Raw genomic sequence first — 16,987 nt, 5'->3', positions numbered from 1 at the left:
AAACATGGTCCACTGGATAAAGACAATTTTTCTTTTACCATTTATGTTGAAGGAAGAGTGTTGGCTTTTTCATTCAGTATGCTGAACAGCATCTGCAGTGAATCTTTTATTTTGAAACTTGAAAGGCTTCTCTATGTATCTGTACCTGACTTCCTGCTGCCTTTTCCTTCTCTGTGCAAGGTTGATGTAAAAAATAGACATGGTGGTCTACCAAGGCAGAGTGGAGAACCACAAGAAATACACTACAGCACATCTGGTGCACAGCAGACTGTGATGCAAACCCAAAAGGGATTTGTGTCTCTAATTGGGTTTAAACCAGAAACCGTTCACTTGTTAAGCAAAAGTGTTAACCACTACACTATGGAGCCACTACTAAACCTACTACAGCTATCACTATGACATGTGTCATCCTATTAAAATACTGCACTTAAATTCTGTGAGCTCTTTAGAATTATACTTTTTTTCCCCAAATGTTTGTAAAGACACTGCACAAGTGTTTAATTTTTATAAAAACTTGAATTCAAAGATTAAGAGGTGGGCCCCAATACTTTTGTCAATGCAGTGGTGCCAGAAAGGATACTATTGGAAACTATTTGGTTTATCTTAGACATTTGATATGTTATATTTAAAAAGAAAAACATACATATTCAAGGTCATTAACAAGGACAGGTTGTGCTCACTCACAAAATGACCACACTCAGTTGAGGTCCAGTCTGTAACATATTATAATTCATCATAATGAAAATCCCAGTTTGAATCTTCAAGATCCTTGTACAATTTGAACCATTAGGTAAAAAGTAAATATGCAGTAAATGTCATAAATCATTCACAATGATTATTATTATTGTTGTTGTTGTTATGTATTCAAAGTAATTTAATTAAACTGGAAAAAGTATCAATAATGTAAAAACAATATCTATCTATTTATCAATCACGTAAAATCAGTTCTATCAGACAAAGTCCATCTTACTTGATCCAGAAGGACACTTTAAGGCTTTCTGTTGCCTGCTGTTTTGTGATATTTTTCCAAGCAGCAGGAATATCAGCAGGTCTGGCATTATACGCACTAGCAAATTCTTTGTTGTACTTCGCCATCACATATTTCCAGTAGTCGGATGCTTCAAGACTCGCATCTGGAGGGACATTCCAGTCTGGGTACATTTCCTTGTAAAACTTATAGGGATGATATTTACCATTTGTAATACTGTTGCAAAAACATGCATCACTGATCACAAGAGAGGAACATATTTCAGTGTCAAGTTTTTGTGTTCTAACAAACCTATATGAACCCAGACCTTGTGGTCGATGCAGTGAAGCAAAGTGCTCATAATGGGCTCCTCCTCCTGCCTCACAGGGCACGCCACAGAATGGACACTGTTTGCCGCAACCAATCACTCTGGTAAAAAGCTCATTGTGTGGTTTCATATTGAGCTGTTTTAGCTTTCTTTCAAAGTTTGACTTTTTAAATTCACTCGTAAGAATGTTTCCCATGTCATTCACAGACACTGTGAGCCAATCAGCAAACTGTTCCTTATCAGCATTGTTTAGGATCATGAAAGCATCAAAAGCATCCTGGGAAATGACCAGTTTATCAAGATCTTTGCGAATGCTTTCCACAAATGTCTTCAAGTCATGACTCTTTCCTGTTTTTGCCTTGTTGATGGCATCATTTATGCTTCTGATACATGACTGGAGATGTCGGTCCTCAAATTCAAATGCTGTTGACACATTTGAGTAGCGCTCCACTATTTGGTGGTAAATCCATGTTTTTACATAATCCTCATATGAAAAAATATAACTCAGATAGTTTTTTAAATCATTCTTTGAGAGTAAATCCAATAAAACTGAATACTGGAAGGACATTCGTGTGCTGAACTGCTCACATGTCAGCATGTCATCAATGATATTAGGACCCAGGGAGCGATTAACAAAGTCTTCCACAGCAGGCTTCAAGCATTTGTTGGTGAATTCTTCTGCCTTCTTCTGACACTGGTCTCTTTTATTAAAGATGTCTTTGAAATCCTCACGAAACTTTTCCTTGTTTTTCATCAGACATCTGTAGGGATCATTTGCTTGGATGAAATCTTCGTGCATTTTCTGAAACTCTCTGGCTGCAAATCCACAGATGTGCTGTTTCAGAGAAACTTCAAACTCGATGTCTGTCTTAACATCGTGATTGTACTGTAGACTCCCATCAATCATGTGTAGGATCTCCTGGATGTAGGTCTCATGGTAATTGTTTCTGCTTTCCATTTTCTCACTTACAAACTGAGTGCAAAAATTGATGATGCTGTCAGCCAATTGCTGTACAGCCATTGTGTGATCTTGAATGTTGAACATCTTGCTGAGTTTGTGTTTAAATTTGTTGTAGAATCCTTCAGCTGTATATTTGAAAGGCTCTTTTCCACAATCTTCCAGACATTGTTGACTTAATAATTCACATGCATGACTCCCCCTGTGTGACAGATTGATTCGCAGGAAGTGATATACGCTGGTGAAGACACTGAAGGTCTTTTGTTCACAAAAAGAAAGTTTCTCCAGTGTTTCATTCCACATCTTATCAAACTCTTTTTCCAGCTCTTTGTCTGTCATCTGGACTTTTTTCTTTTTGCATTCATCTATCAACACACAAACTGCATTTTCAATCTCTTGTGTATGGTTCTTTTTAATTTTTTCAATTTCTCTCATCCCCTCTCTGATTTCTGCTGCTGCTGTGAGCTGATTAAAAACAGATCTCTCCATTTCATGCCGAAGGCTCTTTACACTGTTTGAGAATTCCTCTTTGTATCCTTCAACCAGATAAACATGACCCTCTGTTTGCTGAAAATACTGTGTCAGATTTTCGAGAAGTTTTGTCTCCCATCTAGACAGCAGTGTGGAGGCTACACTTTTCAAACATATGAGAAATTCTCTCATGTCAGACGATTCAGATTTTACAGCAACTTTACCAAAGTTGGAAATTCTTGTTTCTGTGTTTGTAACCCAGGTGTACATCTCTTTTTTGAATTCCCACTCCCATTTGTTGAATTCTGTGCAGAGTCTCATGTATGCATCAGCTACGAGGCTGTTTCTGAAGCTGAAGATAAAGTTTTCATGCTTTACTGCAGTCCAGAGACTTGTCATCCACTCTTTAAACTCCATGATATCATTAGCAGATGACTCACAGTTTCCCAGCAGTTGGATGATGTTTTTCTTGAGCTCATATACAGCCTCACTGTAGCCTGCATTGACTGGTGCCATTGGTGGGTTTCCATTCCAGAGTCCAGGAATGTACCAGTTCCCAGTGTCTGGACTGTACTCCATCACATCAGTGAAGCTCTTGTTCTCCTCTTTCTTTTCCATTTTGGCTGCTGCCTGGGTCATCTCATTCAACTGTTCCAGGAGCAGTTTCCTGTCTCGTAAGTTCTTCTCATGGGCTGAAACATCGGACACATTCTGGTGAACAAACACACATTTAGGCTTTTTGCCCACCTCCTTCATCCTGAGAAAAGCATGCACAACTATTTGTAGGATGTCCTTCATTTCGGCTGAATTCTCCATTGCAATATTGACAATGGTGACATCACTCAACCCTATAACAAGTGTTGCAAGCTCATTGTCGTGCTCAAAGCTGTTGTCTAGTTGCGCAAGTTCTGGTGACTTTAAGCCCTCAGTGTCAATGATCACCATGAAGTCAAAATTTAGGACCTTTTTCATGTCTTCATTGATTTTGATGAGTAACATAAAGGCACCTCGAGTACATCGACCACTGCTGACTGCAAACTGCACTCCAAACATGGTGTTAAGGAGAGTGGACTTTCCTGTGCTCTGAACTCCAAGAACTGTGACTACACGTATCTTTCTGTTTGGAGAAACCAAGTCACTGAGCTGAGAGAGAACATCACTCACCCATCTGAGAGGGATGTTGGATGCATCTCCATCTACAAGCTCAAGAGGAAATCCATCAAGCAACAACTCTGCACACAGTTTGGGCAGATGCTGCAGCTGTTGACGTGCTGGATGTTTTTTTGGAAGGGACAGTGAAGCTTCATAGATCTGACCCATTTCACGGAAGAAGTGTTCAGTCCCCAGTGAGCTGTTGGAAATTTGTCTGTCAATTTCTTTGATCTCCTCTTTGTTCTCAGAGTTCTTGCATTTTTCTTTATATTTTTCCCGAAGTTCAGACAGTTTTATGCGAGACAGGTTATCGAGGTTCATTCGCATCCATTTCAGGAAATAAAACCTCTCTGTTCCTGGGCTTGATATTGCATTGATGAAACATGTCATAGCTGTCGACATGTCATAAGAGTTCTGCCTTTTCCTCAGTTTTTCTTTCTTCAGCTGAAGTTCACTTTTGTAATCTTCTATATTTTTGGAGCCAACTTTTTTAAGCCGAAATTCTTCCTTCTCTAAGCAGGTCAGTTCTTTCCATATTTCACCTTGCCGTGGAAGCTGATCTTCTTTGAATATATGGATATCTTGAATTTCAGCAGTGATGGCTTCTGCATTTGTCTTTGCAGTCTGGCACTCTGGAGAGTCTTCATCAACCAGGATTCCCAGTTCATGGGCAATTTCTGCCATCTGCTCTGTTTGCATCTTTATCTGTGAGTTCTCAACTACATCACTGATTGTTTTCCTCAAGCCTTTGACAAAATCGGCAGCATTTTTTTGTTTTGTCTTAATAATGATGTTGTTGTTAGTCAAGCCCAACATTGTTGCTACTGTTTCTAAAGTATCTAAACTGAAGCTCTGGCTCTCATAGTTACCTACCAAGAAGATCTGTGCCTTGTGGTGTTGGTTAGTAAGTAGACTGCACTCAGAGTCCAAATGGTCAAAGAACACAAAAACTGCTGCAGATGTCTGACACAGAAAGGAGTATTGTGTTTCAAATGAAGCAATGTCCCCACGAAGGTTAGCTACAGCCACTGGCTGACTGAAAATATCAATGTTTGTGTTTCCACAAGGAAGATACCAAGTAATTTCAGTCAGTCCGTTGGATATTCTTCTTGGACTGTCACCACACTCCATGTTGCGATGAACAAAGGTGTCATGGTACTGCTGAGAATTGCTCAGAACCTTATTGAGAATCTCTGACTTGGACAAGGAGCACTCACCCAGTCTGACAAAAGAGATCATTGGAAGTTCAGAGAGAACGATTCTGTCTTCAATGAAGCCCTTAGACTCTGACAGAGACTGAGGTCTGTACTTTTTAACAATGTCTCTCATGGCCCACAGCATGAGTGTGCACTGTTTCATGTCATGATTAGAAAGCAGCAGAGGAACAGAGAACTGACACATGGACATTTTTAGTGACATTTCCTGCTGTAGAAAACCATCAGAACACAGAAAGAGAGCAGTGATTATATCGAGTGGATTTAACATAACACCTGTCTTTGGGCTATGGACTATATTTTTAAGATCTAACTTTGTACTCCCTAATTGATCGTCACAGTTTGAGTCACAAACAGGTATATATTTCACATTCCTAGCTGTCACATTACCCATCATCAGTTTCTTTAAAAAGTACCATGGAAGATCTGTTTCACACTTGGCAGGTAGATCAGTGATGGTCTTCTCATCAATTTCAAGTATTTTGCTGAGTGACAACTTCACGGTGTAGTGCTGGTCCAAGCCAAGATCCTTCAATAAGCTCTCAAACTGTGTTTCTGTGGATTAAGACAGTGATTATTAAACATATTGTATGGTTAGTTAATTTTCTCAATATGCTTGGATCCAAACTTAAAGTCATCCGGTATAATAATTATATTTGTAGTGTTGACTCAGTAAAACAAGAGTCATGTGACCGTTCTCTGGCATGAAGGATTAGGACCCTAGTGCAAGACTCGTGAGACAGACCGAACTTAAAAAGACTGCTTTTATTAGCTTATAGCTGACACAGTAGCAAAAAATGCTAACACGGCAGAACAGGAGTAAACCGATTACAGGCAAGAGACAAACAGACTTAGAGACGCACATACAACATGAGAGAGGACACAACAAAGAACAGACACAAGCTGAGGGTTTAAATACACAGGAGGAGATTAGGACAGAGTAGGCACATCTGGGAAACACAACAGATTACAGTCTAATTAACAGGACAGGGGAAGCAAAACTGAACACAGACAAGGGACTGTCAAAATAAAACAGGAAGTAACAAAACACGAACGGCAACATGGAGAGGTAAACAAATACAGAGACGGGAACAGGACACATAGAGACCAGACCAAATAGTGTCCCTGTGTTTTTGGCTTGGCTTTGTTGCTAGCTCTCCAGGACTTCCATGTTTACCTGGGGTCCAGCACATTACCTTAATGACCTTGTAGTACCATATTACCCTATTAGAGCACTTCGCTCTCGCTCTGCAGGCCTACTTGTTGTTCCTAGAGTATTTAAAAGTAGAATGGGAGGGAGAGCCTTCAGTTTTCAGGCCCCTCTTCTGTGGAACCAGCTTCCAGTTTGGATTCGGGAGACAGACACTATCTCTACTTTTAAGATTAGGCTTAAAACTTTCCTTTTTGCTAAAGCATATAGTTAGGGCTGGACCAGGTGACCCTGAATCCTTCCTTAGTTATGCTGCAATAGACATAGGCTGCCGGGGGATTCCCATGATGCATTGAGTTTTTCCTTTCCAGTCACCTTTCTCGCTCACTATGTGTTAATAGACCTCTCTGCATTGAATCATATCTGTTATTAATCTCTGTCTCTCTTCCACAGCATGTCTTTTATCCTGTCTTCCTTCTCTCACCCCAACCGGTCGCAGCAGATGGCCGCCCCTCCCTGAGCCTGGTTCTGCCGGAGGTTTCTTCCTGTTAAAAGGGAGTTTTTTCTTCCCACTGTTGCCAAAATGCTTGCTCATAGGGGGTCATATGATTGTTGGGTTTTTCTCTGTATCTATGAAGCGCCTTGAGGCAACTTATGTTGTGATTTGGTGCTATATAAATAAAATTGAATTGAATTGAATTGAATTACCCATTGTAGTATACACCAGGGCTCTAGAGTGCGACCAAATTTTTCAGTGGTGCGACTAAAAAAAAAATTTGGTTGCACCTGTGCGACCAACTGTTTGGGTAGCAAAAAAAAAAAAAATCTTCAACCTTCCCTGTGGTCAACAACAGACACACGTTATGCCCCTATCGTGGACTAAACCAATCAGAGATAGTCAGGGGCGGGACCTCTCTGATTGGCCGTGGTCCAGAAGAAAGTGCAGGTGGAAGTGGGAGGTGAGTAGCTTGAATAAAGCGATATCAATTCATTAAATCCTGAATCGACTTTTAAATATAACTGTGTTTTGCCAGAAACGCCAGATTCTCAGATTAAAGCTCACAAAACCATTTCAACAACAACCAAACAGCAAATGAGAGCAGGTACACGGATTCCACACAAAGACGTAAACACAGAGCGGACCGACGCATCACAATCAACTTTGTCTTTCTCGGCTTTCTCACTCGACGGCCCGTAGACGGACACGCTGTCGGAGCTTAGCGGTTCTGATGCGTCCGGTCCGCGCTGTGATTACGTCTTTTTGCGCTGATTCTGAGCTGCAGGTTTTGTCTCTCTCCAACCAAAATTCACCGAGCCAGCAGCAAAAGAAGCAGCAAACTGCGCTTCACATTTGATCAATGTTGTCATGAATTTTGCTGTTTTGCTTCCACGACTATTAAAATCACACTTCATGCACAGCTAGCTCTCTCTCTATCTCTCTCTGTACTTCAAGAACAGTTTCCCGTCTCCAATCTCTGTTTTCTGTATTATTCATTCGCTTATTACCCACCAGTCTACCGTTGTTTACAGCGCTGTCGGCTGCTGTCTTTTTCTTTCTTTCACTTAAATGACCTCGGACAAGAAAGCCTATTTTTTCTGTTGTTCAATACTGAAGTAATTTAAACTTTATATGCAGAACATTGTAGAATATTTTTTAAGGTTATCTGCTATAAAAAGCCAGACCAGGAAAATCTCCTTCATGTTTTTCTGTTTTATTCTCAGTTACTTTCACTCAAAGGCATCTGCTGTGATGTTCACAATTCTGATGAAGTCAGTACTGATAAATGATCAGAGTTATAATATTTCTGACTGTCTGAGGCTAAGTTGAATCGAATCGGGACTTTGAAAACCAGAATCGAATGGATTATAGAAATCAGTGATGATACCCAGCCTTAGTGAGCAGCCTAGGCACGACAGAAGTGGATGTAGCTGTAATAGGAAAAGAACTATTGCTAACTTTTCTGTTAAGGCCTGATCCTTCTGAAATTCATAGCCAGTGCTCTGACACGGTGTCATCAATCTTTGAATGCTGAAAAAGCACAGTGTATCCAGAAAAACACATTATATTATATCAATTATTATAAAATTTGTGTGCGCCTAACTTTTGTGCCGGTACGCCTAACTTTTTAAAGTTAGGTGTACCGGTACGCCCATGGCAAAAAGTTAGTCTAGAGCCCTGTACACTGATCACAACCCTCTTGTTTTCTTTGCTCAAATGTTCAACCACAATCAACTCCTCATGCGATGGGCCCTATCTGCAAGAATACAACTTAGAGATTCGGCATGAAAAAGGATCGGAAAATATACTAGCTGGCCTGTCCAGGTTGTGAGTATGACTTTATTTTCTGCTGTGAACTGTGAAGTCTGTGTATACAAAATCTAGTTTTGTTATTTATTGGGAAGGGTGTTACGGCCCTGAGCCTCGGAAGGAGTGGGACAGCCTTTTTCTCTTCAAGGAAATCTAAGAGTGTCAGGACTCGCTGACCATTGGTTAGCTGGAGTCCCATGCCAGCCTTCCTGTATGCAGAGGTTAAGTATGTCAACTGACATAGACGAATGGCTGCCTAGGGATCCTGTGGTGCTCCATTGTGCTCACCTATGGCTACAAAAGGCTGAAGATCCTTCACTCTGGGGGCTGCTGCTTAGGACTGCCTCCCTCTCTTTGAACTTTGCTCGCTAAAGTCTGTTGACTGAGACTGTTTGAGTCTCTTTTTTAAAATATTTAATAAAGTCTTCATCTTTAAGTAGTGATGTATTAAATCTCCAGTTTTTACTTGGCGTAGTATTATTCTTGTGCATTAGTGTTAAAGATACAGGAGCATGATCGCTGACAGCTATAGGGTGAATCTCAGTGTCTGAAAGTGCTAGCTCTTGCATAGTTCAGTGGCATCATTGCCAGACCTGGCCCATATCTGGATGACATACGTCTTATCATGCCAGAAGTTAGTCAGCAGTGCCGGCTTAATACCAGATCCGGGCCAGACCTGCTATGTGGGTTATTGTGTCTGTTCGTTGATGAGTATAGGCACTACACACATTATGAACTTCTGACATGATACTTTCAGAAATAAAAAAAAAATGTTTTGTATCAGATTGAATATATGGCTTTCTAAAATACATTAGATGTTATATTAAAACAGAAATTCTGGTTCTTTTAAACTGTTCCTCATTTGATACCAAATTTGACTGATCTGAGGAACAAAGGAATTAGTTATGATTAGTATTTTTTCACAGTGTTATAGTATAAAGAAATGGCAAATGCCACAAGATCCCATCTATGCCCGATAAGGGCACAGATAATAATATGATTTGTTAAAAATTGAAACATAAAGGACCTCAATTTAGCATCCCTATAACGCATCCCCTACAGATATAAGTTTGGACATTAGACCTCTCCATGATAAAGAGGGAAAATTTAACAGCGACAAACAAATCCTGGCTTCTCTACTTTTCTATATGAAACCAGCAATTACTGAAACAGGAAGATGTTTCAGTAAATACCCCAAAAATATTTTTAATCAAAAGTAATATTGATGGAACCATATGTAATTTTATAATGAATGTAATGATCATTCGCATATGATAATAATTTAGGTCTGTCTGTCCAAATAATATTCCATAGATTGATAGATGTGATTGTATGGTTACTGAATACAGTTTTCTTACTGATATAATTAAATTTTTTTCACAATCATATTTTAAATCATGTCATGTCATAATCAAATTTTCACTTACTTGTTTTAACAGATGTTACTGTTTGCTTGGTTTGCGTTCCATTTTTAAGCTGTGCAGATACATGGAAGGAGTAACACACCCCTGGCTTCAGGCAGCTGAAGGTCAGACTGTTTGTGTCTGTTGCTAGCTCTTGCACAGTTTTCCCCTCGCTGCAACAAGTCACAGTGTAGCTCACTACTTCACCATCAGGAGTGTCCCACTGCAGAGACACCGAATCACTGCATACCTCATTTGCAATAATCTGGATAGGAGGGCTGGGCTCTGTGAAAATGACAAAATTAATTTGACAAAATTTGACATTTAAAAAAATTGGTTTGACATGCTAAGTTTTACATTTATGAGTATTTAAAATTCCTGGTTGCTTTCACATTAGTTTGACAAATCTTTTATAAATTAAACTCACAGCACACCTGAAGAAGTCTGCTAGAAGTAAGAAGTAGACTAACATACTATAGCATGTTAAGAGCACAGAAAAATGCTAAACTTAAAGGACATATTATGCATATTATACAACTGCTTTATACATTAGAGCAATAAAACTGATATCAAGATTTACCTGTAAAGACAGAAGCTGCTGGGACTTCCTCTCCGTTCTCTGCTACCCTTACATGCACTGTCCCCAGATTTAGTTGCTGAATGGCTACAGTCAAACAGTCTTCTCCAATAGGTGTCATGCCTAGAGGAACAGCCTCACTGCCAGCATGGAGAGCAGTTAATTCTCCTCTTGGAGGATTATCTGTCAGAAAATAAAAAAGCTGCTCAGTATCTCCACACTAACAAGTTTAAATGGAGCATTTTTTCTATAGTCAAAAACCCCAGAAAACCCCTGACCAAGAAAGAAGCTTCTACTCCTAAATCAACATTTTCAAGTTTGACTGAAATTACAGCTGCAGCTTGTGCATAATGAACACCATGTTTGATCATAAGGGTATCTATAAGTGCATGTGACACCAGGACATGTCTCAGGTCAATGATCAATTTTGGATAGGCAGAACATGGCTCTGGTGGTGGCTGAAACAAAAACTCAGGGTGTGGGAGGAGTTCAAAGAGTAAACCAACTCAAAAAATCTGTTGGTCTGCCTTCAAGCAATTCTGGCGAACTGTCAGAGAACTCAGGACAGGAAAGTGGTGTTCTACTCCCACCTGGATTCCTTTGGACTTCCACATAGATGATTGAACTACTTTTTAACAAATGCATTGTCTTCAAAGGACAGTTAACTAATGGCCAATCAATGAAAGATTATTAAAACAAAAAGTGATTAAAAAACCTTAACACTTGAGCACTGTAGTATTTGGTGCATTTTGTTTATCTGAATCTGCACTCATGAAGTTTTTTCACTTAGTGTGATGATCAGAATCAATCAGAATCAGAATCAGAATACTTTATTGATCCCTGGGGGAAATTATTTTTTGTTACAGTGCTCCATTTTAAACCAACATTAAGACAAGACAGACAATACGCTAACTAAGAATAGTACAATATATACATATATATACATACATACATACATAAGTCACTTATAAATAAATATTTGGAAAAGAAACATGTGTAGCTGTAGCAGCAAACAGTGTGTTAAGTGGATGCGTTGTACAGGGAGATGGCCACAGGCAGGAATGATTTCCTGTGTCGTTCAGTGGTGCTTTTCGGTAATCTCAGTCTCTCACTGAACGAGCTCCTGTGACTGACCAACATGTCATGGAGTGGGTGGGAGGTGTTATCCAACATTGTCTTTATCTTGGACAGCATCCGCCTCTCCGACACCACCTTGAGGGAGTCCAGCTCCATCCCCACAACATTGCTGGCCTTACGGATTAGTTTATTAAGTCTGTTGGCATCTGCGACCCTCAGCCTGCTCCCCCAGCATGCAACAGCATAGAGGATCGCACTGGCCACAACAGACTCATAGAAAATCCTCAGCATTTTCTGGCAGATGTTGAAGGACCTCAGTCGCCTCAAAAAATAGAGACGACTCTGGCCCTTCCTGTAAAGTGCTGTGGTGTTTTTAGCCCAGTCCAGTTTATTGTCAATGTGTACTCCAAGGTATTTATAGTCCTCCACAATGTCAACACTGACCCCCTGGATTGAAACAGGGGTCAAGTGTTTCCTGGTCTTCCTGAAGTCCACGATCAGTTCCTTGGTCTTTGCCACGTTGAGCTGCAGATGATTCTGCTCACACCACGTGACAAAGGAGTCGACCACAGCCCGGTACTCTGTCTCATCATCCCTGCTGATGCATCCAACCACCGCAGAGTCATCAGAAAACTTCTGAAGATGGCAGGTCTCTGTGCAGTGGCTGAAGTCTGTGGTGTAGAGGGTGAAGAGGAAGGGGGAGAGGACAGTCCCCTGTGGTGCCCCTGTATTGCTAATCACCTTGTCAGACACACACTGTGGGAGACGTACATATTGTGGTCTTCCTGTCAGGTAATCAACAATCCAGGACACCAGAGAAGCATCCACCTGCATCGCTGCTAACTTATCACCCAGGAGGGTCGGCCTGATGGTGTTGAAAGCACTGGAAAAGTCAAAAAACATGACCCTCACAGTGCTCGCCGGCTGGTCCAGATGGGTGTAGACACGATTGAGCAGGTAGATGATGGCGTCCTCAGTTCCGAGACGAGGCTGATAAGCGAACTGAAGGGGATCCAGATGTGGTCTTACTATGGGTCGCAGCTGGTCCAGGATGAGCCTTTCCAGGGTCTTCATGATGTGGGAGGTCAGTGCCACAGGCCTGTAATCCTGGGGGCCACTGGGACGAGGCGTCTTTGGTACAGGGACGAGGCATGATGTCTTCCACATCACCGGGACCCTCTGCAGACTCAGACTCAGCATAAACAGTTTATGAAAGACTCCACACAGCTGGGGGGCACAGGTCTTGAGGACAAGGGGACTCACTCCGTCTGGTCCAGCAGACTTGCCTGAGTGAAGTCTCCTCATTTGCATCTCAACCTGGTATTGAGTGAAGGTGATGGGTGGGGGAGGGGTTTCAGGAATCTCACAGGAGGCAACATGTGAAGAGAGAGGCTGGCACAGTGGTGTGGCTCTGGATTCCAGGCTGACTGCAGGTGAGGTTGTGGGGGTGGGAGCAGACACTGTGGTGTCGAATCTATTGAAAAACAGATTCAACTCATTGGCTCTATTCTCACCTCCCTCAGTTCCCCTGCTGTTGGTTGGCCTGAATCCAGTGATGGTCTTCATGCCCCTCCACACCTCTCTCATGCTGTTCTGCTGGAGTTTCCACTCCAGCTTCCTCCTGTAATTGTCCTTAGCCTCTCTGATCTTGTCCTTTAGTAACACCTGGATCTTCCTCACCTCCTCTTTGTTGCCCCCTCTGAAAGCCCTCTTCTTGTTGTTGAGGAGGGCTTTGATGTCCTTAGTCACCCACGGCTTGTTATTTGGGTAACAATGAACAGTCTGAGCTGGAACAATGGAGTCGGTGCAGAAAGTTATGTAGCCTGTGATACACTCAGTAAGCCCATTGATGTCCTCGGCGTGAGGCTCACAGAGTGTTTCCCAGTCGGTCACCTCGAAACAGCCCTGTAGTTCCGCTATTGCCTCCTCTGACCACCTCCTAACAGTCCTGGTGGTCACAGGTTCCCTCCTCACAATTGGCACATAGCGGGGGGTGAGGTGAATCAGGTTATGATCTGACCTACCAAGTGGGGGGAGGGAGGAGGAGCTGTATGCATCCTTGACGTTAGCATACAGTAAGTCTAAAGTTTTCTCTCCCCTGGTGGGACAGTCCACATATTGTTTGAATGTTGGTAGTGTATTGTCCAGTGATACATGGTTGAAGTCACCCGAGATCACAATAAAGGCACTCGGGTGCTGAGTCTGTAGCCGAGCTATGGCAGAGTGGATAGTGTCACATGCAGCTGTGGGGTTAGCAGAGGGGGGAACATAAACAGCCACCAAGATGACGTGAGAGAATTCCCTGGGTAAATAATACGGCCTGAGTCCAACAGCACACAGTTCAGTGTCCGGGCAACAAATCCTTTCTTTGATTGTTATGTTGGCAGGGTTACACCACCGCTTGTTAACTAAAACAGCAAGCCCACCTCCTTTACGCTTACCGCTAGCGATGCTGTCCCTGTCCGCCCGAACAGTGTGGAAGCCTTCCACGGAAGCATTCTCATCGGGAATGACCTGGTGCAGCCAGGGAATCAGAGAATCTTCTTCCGGCTCAACGAAGGTATCCACTGCATCATGGAACTCCTTTAAATTAGTTCATGAGTTATTCAGTTATTATGCTGTTATATTCTAATACAGTTCTATTCCCATATCATACATTTGTTTACCTCTTCCTCCTCTGAATCATTCATTGTGAATCGACTGTCAGTCATCCCACATGTGTTCCAGTTTGTTCAAAGGTAGTCTCACTACAAGCAGCAGGAAAAAGGCTTGAAAGGTTAACTTTAGAAAACATGCACCTAAAAGGAAACAGAATAAATCTACAGTATGAGTACTATTGTATATTCATTCTGCAGTTTATCCTGGTAAACCACAATAGAAGTAGATTGTTGTTTAGCAGTTTTAGATTTATTCTTATTAAAAATAAATTATTTAAAAAGTTAAAACCAAAAATAATAATGAATTTAAGAACTTATAAAGTCACCCATTACACCTTTTTCATCACCTCTTACATGTTATTTTCAGCACTCTCTTGTGTCTTCTCATTTATTCTTTCTTGTGCAATAGTTGTCCACTCCCTATCTATCTTTGATGCTGTCTCTCTCACTCACTTACTCTCTGATGTACTTTGAATTAAAGAGTTAAAGACACAGCTACATAGAATTCATTCAGATAAATCATTTATGACAAACTACTCCACATTGTAATCTTCTGTTATATCAGTGCTATAGTTGAACTCTACAGTATACAGAAGAAACATTTACTGTCAGATTCTCCACCTATTAAAGTTGCACAGTAACTGTGTCATGTTTAAAATGCACACATCATCATTGTCTTTTCCTGTTTGCCATCTAATGCTTAGTATTTATTCAAGTGAGTAGTTTGTGAAAGATTTGGACCTATTAAGTCTTTTCTTGTGTTTGGGACTTCATAAGAGACCATGTTGTTGTAGTGATATGTGACTAGACTGGAGAACAAATTGCTGACAGCATAGGTGGGGCAATTGGAGTAAAGCTTCTGAGCAAACCAGTCTAGTTTGCTTGGAAGCTTTCACGTTTGCAGTTTTGTCTTATTATCCGATATTTTAAATAAAACAAACAAACAAACAAAACACTACATTTTAGGAAATATTAGTGAGGGTGTTCTTGTTTGTTTGTTTCTACTTGAACACTAAAGTGGCCCTCCAATGAGATGACAATGCCAGCAGTGGCCCGCGGCTCATTTGACACCCCTGATCTACAGTGTATTATTTCCTGTATTTAAGGTTCTCAGGTGTTTACTAATGTACCACGTGTGGCAATATAGATATCATTCTTATTCTGTTCTATTCTGACTGAGTTTATAGACAGGAAACATGTTAATTAACCATGACTTAGCTTACTATGACCTTGTCCTTGACATCATTAACTATTTTGTAGTTTGTTTAGGCATAAGTTGGTAGTATTATAGCATACTCTTTATCAGTTCACAATGGCAAGCAAAGGAAATTGTGCTCTACTTACTGTGCAGTTTGTTATTTTGTTAATGCCATATGTTTTTGTGTGTACAGTGATCCCTCATGTATTGGGGGAGTTACATTGTAAAAATAACCTGCGATAGGTGAAATTCATGAAGTAGCTAACTTAATTTTTTTACAATTATTATAGATGTTTTAAGGCACTCGCCGATGTTTTAGAATGAAATAAAAGGGACCCGCAGGTGCCTTTGACGGTGCCGAAAAATACGGTAACTTCTACCTTCCTTTAGCATGTCCAGAAGTCCAACTTTTTGTGTGATGGTTAGCATCTTCCTCTGCCTTTTAGGTGCTATTGCTGGTGCCTTTGATGGTGCAAAACGTTGTTGTTGTGTTTGTTGGGGAGAGAACTTACAAACATGTAGTGCAGCACTTCAGAGTCAGACTGCTAGCGATCGAAGATTTACGTAAATTTGACAAGCTGAACGCAATCTGTACTGTACAGGAGGCACGGCACGATTGATTGACAGCCAATCAGGACGCAGAACACAATGCGCTCTACCCCCCCCCCCCCCCCCCAAAAAAAATAAATAAATAAATAAAAAAGAACAAAAACAAAAAAACAGCGAGGCTGCGAAAGGTGAACCGCGTTATAACGAGGGACCACTGTACACACACACACACACACACAAAGATAAGAGCAACTCAGTTCACCTGAGAAGTAACTCACCAGTAACTCTAAAGGTATTATAGAGCCGGGTGTCAACCAGCCACCTGTGCAAACAGACTATTCTGAGACATTTCTGTTCTTTGAGTCCTATCAGTTAAAGCATTCTGACAAACTTATTTCTTATTTCTTATTTCACGGGTATTTTTTTAGGACTTTCCTTTTCACAGAGCAAAACTTTGGGAGGAGAGTATTAATTATTAATATAGTAGCAATACCAGTATTTTATTGAAATTGAGCAGACCTCAGCTGAACTCTTCTTTTCTTTCTTTAATGGTTTTGATAATTTCGGAGTACAAGAAGATAAATGAAGAATTTTAAGAATAGTGACTTACCTTTGACAGAAAAATTTTCATGTCCAAAAATCAGAAAAGTGCAGTTCTTTCGTCTTGGAGTTGATCCCTGTCAAACATCACCAGTAGCACTGGGCAGGAATGCAGCCTAACTATTATCCCTTAGCAAATTCAGCCCTCACCTTTTATTCTGCTGGATGTAGTCATGCTAACTTTCGTTTCCTGGGAAATCACACACCCTGGTGTTGGAGTGATGTGGGTGTGGTTTAAGTGAAATCTCTTTCTTTTTCTTTGCCTGTTTCTTATTGCATAGACTGGGGATTTGTCCAAAGCCTGAGAGAGAGAATCTTTATGGCTATATTCTTATCTATCCCTGTGTCACTCTATGACAAATGGGTTAGGCTCCAGCA

General features: G+C 41.0%; 1 protein-coding gene across 1 annotated transcript; it reads right to left on the bottom strand.

Moving 5' to 3' along the window:
- Window positions 1-733: 733 nt before the first annotated feature.
- LOC146675329 (interferon-induced very large GTPase 1-like) lies at window positions 734-16,727 on the bottom strand. Its single transcript, XM_085400409.1, has 6 exons — window positions 16,620-16,727; window positions 14,272-14,352; window positions 14,047-14,188; window positions 10,532-10,711; window positions 9,976-10,236; window positions 734-5,645 (listed from the first exon to the last, which is right to left on the bottom strand). The coding sequence occupies exons 2-6, from the start codon at window positions 14,314-14,316 to the stop codon at window positions 967-969; spliced, it is 5,307 nt and encodes a 1,768-aa protein (XP_085256535.1). The 5' UTR covers window positions 14,317-14,352; window positions 16,620-16,727; the 3' UTR covers window positions 734-966.
- Window positions 16,728-16,987: the final 260 nt, after the last annotated feature.

This window comes from Rhamphochromis longiceps, linkage group LG3, assembly GCF_057381845.1.
Source record: "Rhamphochromis longiceps isolate RC_006_pf linkage group LG3, R_longiceps_female_GT1.1, whole genome shotgun sequence".
Lineage (NCBI taxonomy): Eukaryota > Metazoa > Chordata > Actinopteri > Cichliformes > Cichlidae > Rhamphochromis > Rhamphochromis longiceps.
The sequence above is the reverse complement of the archived record's forward strand: the minus strand, read 5'-3'. Positions and strand labels throughout refer to the sequence as shown.